General features: G+C 39.5%; 1 protein-coding gene across 1 annotated transcript in view; it reads left to right on the top strand.

The window, feature by feature from the left end:
* Positions 1–867: 867 nt before the first annotated feature.
* The window catches only part of LOC126416296 (cyclin-K), a 73,185-nt gene continuing 66,918 nt past the window's right edge, over positions 868–7,134 (top strand). Inside the window, exons 1-2 of the mRNA XM_050083953.1 lie at positions 868–1,023; positions 1,576–1,818. Coding sequence (XP_049939910.1) covers positions 1,000–1,023; positions 1,576–1,818 — 267 coding nt within the window. The 5' untranslated portion in view covers positions 868–999. The remainder of the gene's footprint in view (positions 1,024–1,575; positions 1,819–7,134) is intronic.

Genomic DNA, 7,134 nt, shown 5'->3' with positions numbered 1-7,134 from the left:
CCGCGAAGAACCAGATTCTCTGACTGTTTATAAATCATATTTCGGATCTGGTGAAGAAATATCATTGAAGCTGAAAGGTCGTCCTCTTACAGAAGATTTTCTGGGGAAATTTAACGCACCTCTTCCACTGCTGTATAATACACCAATACCAGCCAATAAGGAAAAATTGCGCGATGTCCTCAGCCTGTTCAAGTATATTCCAAAGGCATATCACGGATATTACACGAGCTTAGTTCCTGAACATCAAATGTAAAATTATTGCACCTAAAAACTACTAATAAAACAATTGGTAATGCAACTTTTGGCTACTTTATTTTATTTCCAATGTAATTATCATGTTACACCACTGCACTGTAAACATCCTGGTAAGGTTCCATCTATGTGGTAACTGCCACGTACCAGAAGCAACATTTAACGTCAGTTGTTGTGAAACGTAGTATCTGGCAGATATCAAGGTAGGAACGTCTCATACGTGAATGAAAAATATGGTATCTACAGGCATCTTTCCTCTGATATTAGTTCTTATATTCGCAAACAAAATGTTATGAGGAGCAGCTAAGACGAATTTTACTTTTCAGTACACATAGGATATCTGCGCAACATGATTATGTGAGTTTTGTTAGATCAAACTATCTGATATTTTCCTCAAAACTTAACAGCCGATTTCCCGTAAATTTTCATTTTGTTGGTTACCATGTTTTACGACTTTCTGAACGCCTCATTTCATACCTACACCACCATTTATGCAAACTGCAAACTGACCCATATACATCCCGACGTGACTTGACCTGACGGTTCGTTGATGCGTCCATGGTCGCAACCTCTAGATTTTGTTTTTGTAATAGTTCATCTCTGGCTTCTGTTACATCTTTGATGTAGCAGTGTACGCGATAATTTTGTGTGAGTGATGTATATTCAGACAGTATTGGGCAACTAGGTTATTAGATAGATGAAATTAGTTGTTCAGGAGTGCTTGGCACCGGAAATATTAGACTTAGAATGATAATGCAGCCGCCGAAGAAGGTATTGCAAGCAGTCATGTTACTCGAAATGCCTGTATCTATTAATAAAATATTGGTCCCTTCAAACTACTATTATTGTTATGTATTATAACTCCTGGTGTTTATTGATGGGCACGTGGATACAGCAATTAAAATGGTTTACGTATGTCAGATGACTAAGAGCTCTCATTTGCGTTAGGATAAAAAAAGTTAACTTACATTATGTTTCATTGTAAACCAAATATGTCATATCTACATTTGGGCGTTTCGCTTTGCGCTGTAAGCATCACTTCAGTTATAGTAGAGTTTGCTCCCTGCATTGTCCTCATTCTCATTACGCTAAATGCATGTTTGCACTCGATGTTGACCGTTGGTTAAGTAACTTGGAATTCAGTACCAATTAATCCTCATTGGTTAAGTGAAATTGAATAACTATTGCACTGTAGCTTTGTCTCTTCATGAGACATAGTTTAAAATATATAGTCCCGTAGCATTCAGTTGTTTATAAACTGTTGCCTGTAGTAAGATTACAAATTTGATTCCCTATTTCATGAGTGTATTTTTGTGCCTACAGAAAAGAAGGAGCTCCAATGTTGTCACACCTTGTTGGTATTATGACAAAAAGGAGTTGCATAATACCCCATCAATACAAGATGGTATTGACTATGATACAGAATGTCGCTACAGAAAGGAAGGTGCCCGATTCATCATTGACACTGGAACAAAGATGGACCTTGGATATAATACAATGGCAACTGGAGTTGTTTACTTCCATCGATTCTATATGTTCCATTCCTTTCGGAATTTCCCACGATATGTGAGTGTATTTTAAAATTGCCAATTCTCTTGGATTATTTTAGTGTACAGACTACTATGATTATGCAATAATATTTAACAATAGTGTAATCAATGCAATCCACAGAATACTAACATTTTATTGATGAATTCTTCTCAGATTATCAGTGAAGTGGTGGCGTCATCTTGTCGCAACGTTTCAGCGAGTTTCGCACCCGTCATCATCTGGCAAAGTCAGAAGATGATTGGTACAAAACTCATTGAAACGCTGCGACAAGACGACGCTACCACTTGGCTGATAACCCGAGAAGAATTCATCAGTGGAATACGCCAAGAAAGAGTGAAATCGCATATATATTTGCCGTGTTTTTCGGTAAAAGTGTTTGCCTTTGTGACTAACAGACTAATAGGTGGTAGGAAAATGTATTGCTTTAGGTCAAAAGAAAGTGTTACTTTCTGTGGAGCTGTCAAAATAGCTTCTTGTGTTATTTTCCAAAGAGTTATAATTTTTAAATGGAACAATAGTTGTTTCTAATGTGCACTTGAATCATTTAAACCAGCTGTGTACCTATCAGTTTAAATCACATTCCTATAGTATTTTCGGAGCTACAACCCTTCAAAGTTTCAGGGGCAGATACCATACTCTATATAATGCAGTGTGCCTTCTGAAGGTTGCGGACAAGATGTAATGTGCTGGTGTCATGGAGTGATAAACTTCCTCGATGCGCTGTTAGCCTGCTGCCTGTCGCCATGTACGGCTGTATACGCATCAGGTCGAACCACACAAACAAATTGGGTTGAGTGTGCCACAGTTACTGCCTTCGAATGAAGATGGCATACACATACTGTGAGTATGTTGATATGTTGCTGATGCTCGGCGAATGCCAACACACACTGAAGCAGCCAAGGCATATGCTGTGAGATATCTCAGGAGAAGAACTGTGGCTGCCGTTAAATTCTTATATGCTGAACAACTGCTTTGGGAAACAGACAGCTTAGGAAGGTGCAGCAGTAACAGATGAAGACCTGCAAGAAGTGAGGAGACAGAGGTGTTTGTTTTAGCTGCAATACACCATGATCTCCATGTCAGTTTATGAGGCATTGCTGCATTTGCTGGTTTTAGCCTTACATCTGGTGGTGTATAGAACAGGGTCACAGTACCGCCTGTCACTGTTCCAGGTGTTGTATGGTAACAATTTCAGTTGGAGAGCTACTTTCTGTGAATGTGCCATGTGTAATTTCACTCTGGCTGCTTACAAGATGTTACGTTCTTTGATGAGTGCATGTTCACAAATTATGGAGCAGTGAATTGTCATAGTAAGCACTACCAGGCCACAGATATTCCTTGGCGGGTACGACCGGTTGAACATCAGTGATCACCGTTCAAAGATATGGGAACTTAGAGTTCGCACTAAGGCATTCAGTCGTTTTTCCCTTGAACGATCTGCAAGTGGAGCAGAGAGGGGGGAAATACCGGGTGATCAAAAAGCCAGTATAAATTTGAAAACTTAATAAACCACGGAATAATGTAGACAGAGGGGTAAAAATTGACACACATGCTTGGAATGACATGGGGTTTTATTAGAACAAATAAACACCCCGTATTGCTAGGCACGTGAAAGATCTCTTGAGTGTGTTGTTTGGTGATGATCGTGTGTTCAGCCACCACTTTAGTCATGCTTGGCCTCCCAGGTCCCCAGACCTCAGTTCGTGCGATTATTGGCTTTGGGGTTACCTGAAGTCACAAGTGTGTCGTGATCGACAGACATCTCTAGGGATGCTGAAAGACAACATCCAACGCCAATGCCTCACCATAACTCCGGACATGCTTTACAGTACTGTTCACAACATTATTCCTCGACTACAGCTATAGTTGAGGAATGATGGTGGACATATTGAGCATTTCCTGTAAAGAACGTCACCTTTGCTTTGTCTGTCTTTGTTATGCTAATTATTGCTATTCTGATCAGATGAAGCGCCATCTGTCGGACATTTTTTGAACGTTTGTATTTTTTGGGTTCTAATAAAACCCCATGTCATTCCAAGCATGTTTGTCAATTTGTACCTCTCTATCTACATTATTCCGTGATTTATTCAGTTTTCAAATTTATACTGACTTTTTGATCACCTGGTATGGCTTTGGCATGTATAATGCCGTCCGCCACACAACTCTTGGTGGCTTGCGGAGTGTATATGTAGTATGTTGGTGATCTGTTAATGTATGGTGTGGAATCCTTGGGGATGAAATCATCGGTCCACACTACTTCACAGGCATGTTGTCAGGTGAGATGTACTAGACTTCTATAGTACAGAGTTTGGGTGCTCCCCTTGAACATGTGTGTCTAGACATCAAAATCTGAATGTGGATACAGTAAAATGGTCACACAGTCCATTCCGCGCGTGTTGTTTTGGAAGAACTGAACAACAGATTCTCTGGAATATGGTTGGTGTTCCATGGTCCTCATGAATGGCATGTACTGTCATTCGATTTAACAACAGTAGATTTATTTTTGTGAGGATATCTAATGAATTGTTTGTCACTGAGCCCCCACAGCCCCAGATGATCTAAAACGGCGTGTCATGGCATCAGCAGTGTTACATCTTGTCCATAGATCCTTTAGAAGGTGCATTGTGTTTTGCATTCAGGAACATGGATACATATTTGGACAACAGATTTTAATCAACATTCCACTGAAAATGAAATGTTGTGTGGCTAGGGCTTCCTGTCGGGTAGGCCGGTCACCTGGTGCAAGTCTTTTGAGTTTACACCACGTGTGCCGATGATGATGATGATGATGATGATGATGATGATGATAACATTCCACTGCCAGAACATCAATCACCACACAGTCATGTATTAGGTACAGTGTCTGGTATCTGCCCCTGTAAAATTGAAGGGTTGTAGCTCCCAAACTAAATGTTATAGGAATGTGGTTTAAATTGATTTATGTGCAACTGGTTTAAATGATTCCAGTACACAATAGAAACAACTATTGTTCCATTTAAAAATTGTATCTCTGCTGTAACTCTTCAGAAAATAAAACAATGAATTATGTTCATAGCTCTTCAGAAAATGTTTCTTATGTTGATCTGCTCATATAAATTTTCCATCACCTATTAGTTTGTAAGTTACAGAGACAAACACTTTTACTGAAACACCATGTGACAAGCAACTAGCTGTGTTGTTACTCTCTCTTGATTTCGATAGTATCGTTGTAAGTCTCACTGATAAGTTGTCAGCATTCCATGATAAGACAAGCAACTAGCACAAGAGTGTCTCCACAACATTAAAAATATGTAATTGTGTGGTTAAATTTGTAAACTATGTAGTAGACTTAAGATTTTAAATGAGAAGTCACACAGTGGTAGCAAAACTGTCAAAGGAATAAGAAGTAACAGAAAAAAGTGACACAATTTCACATTCATTTTGAAAACATGTGAAGAAATAATTTGTAAAACTGAGATTCTTTGAGGAAGCTGATGCAGTTTAAGAAAGAATTATTCTCGAGGCTTGGAAGCTAAAGACTGCGAAGTTATGTGTTGCATGTGTAGGCACACATAGCATGTTTGGTGAAAATAGGTACAATATGTATGACACTTATGAATGTATGCATTTCAGTCAGAAATAACTATCACCAAATATGTCTAAAATCGTGAAGAATCTGTGGAAAGTACTTTTCAGTATTAACTCTCAGTAGCAAAAAGGCATGTTCAAAACACACCTTTTCACCACTGTTCACTACTGAGAATTCATTGAACGTTGAAGATGAGTTTAATACACTTGGGTCCAAAATTAAAGCAACAAACTGCTATTTTCCTGTCCTGTGTCTAATTCATGATATAATCACACAAACTGTCAACAGATGTCTGTACGATCTTGTTCGGCACAGAAGATAGCATTCAGGTCAACAGACAACCATGCCAATTACAACATTAGGGCACCTATCAAACGGGGTAGTGTTTGCCAAGTAGTCCCACATACACAATTGCTGTGTGTGCAGTAACAGGTGGGTCAGTATGGCACAGAGAAGACGCATACCAGACTATCTGTATTGGAGGGCCATAAGAAGAGTCTAAGAATGATGTTTGCAAGCTGATGTTGTTTCTTAGATGTGGAAAAGTGCACAGAAGGCTTCGGCAGAGTGACCTTTATTATTGGAGCCCTGCTGTATATGAACCTATGACACCTCTTCACATAAGAGAACATCTAGAGTGGAGTTGCCAATGTGCCACCTGGGTGACCAAACAGTGGGCCAATGTTCTTTTCACAGATGAGTCCCGATTTTGTCTGGAGAGTGATTCTTGACAGATTTGCATCTGGAGGGTATGTGGAACATGATTTCGGAACCCAAACATTGTGGAAAGAGACCGATATTGAGGAAGATCGCTGATGGTGTGGGAAGGGACCACTCAAACATGTCTTCATGAAATTGTATGGGTGAATTGGCAAGGTGTAACTGATGCCATGTATTGTGGTGAGATATTGGACCACGTGTGTGGTTGTTGGGAGGTGCTGTGGGCCCAGACTTCGTATTGATGGACGATAATGCTCGACCTCATCAAGCGCAGGTGGTTGACATTTTTCTTGGGAAAGGAAGATATTGCATGCATGGCGTGACCTGCTTGCTCTCCAGATTTGAATCCTGTAGAGCATGTCTGGAATGCACTAGGGAGACAGGTTGCATCACATCAGGATTCACCAACCACTCTCAAAGACTTGTGAGCAGCTCTGCAGGAAGAATGGGCATTATTGCCTCAACACAAGATTGTTGACATCATTCACAGCATGCCCTGTTGTCATTAGGCTTGTATTGCTGCCAGAGGTGGTCACACCCCACACCGGGCACATTAAACAGTTGTCAGAATGTATGCGCAGATACGTGTTGAAAAAACAAAAAATGTTTTTATCTATCGTTATGCGGTTGGTTCTTTACGTTCTGTATTCTTTACATTCTGTATTCTTTACATTGTTTGTACTTTCCCTTTGCCTGTCTATACTGTTTTGTGGCAAATTAAAACGCAACCTTGGAAAATTTCCATTTATTGCTTTAATTTTGACACCAATTTATGACTGAAATATGAAACACAAATTTGTGCTCAGTGACAGTAGGCCAAGAAAATAATTCAGATTACGTAAAGTGATCTATAGTTTTTCTTAGGGACAAATAAGATTCCAACTGTGGATTTGGATGAATTTAGCTCGGACTCACTTTTATCAGTCTCATCAGATGCTGCAGTAGTTTGTGTGAACATGCCCACTACGTAAACAAGTACAGCAAGTAACACAAGAATATTAATAAATAAAATAAACTCACTAAGTTACTATATTACTGGACAT

This window comes from Schistocerca serialis, chromosome 8 (genome assembly GCF_023864345.2).
Source record: "Schistocerca serialis cubense isolate TAMUIC-IGC-003099 chromosome 8, iqSchSeri2.2, whole genome shotgun sequence".
Classification (NCBI taxonomy): Eukaryota; Metazoa; Arthropoda; class Insecta; order Orthoptera; family Acrididae; genus Schistocerca; species Schistocerca serialis.
Note: the sequence above shows the minus strand (reverse complement) of the source record. Positions and strands in the feature narration are given on the sequence as shown.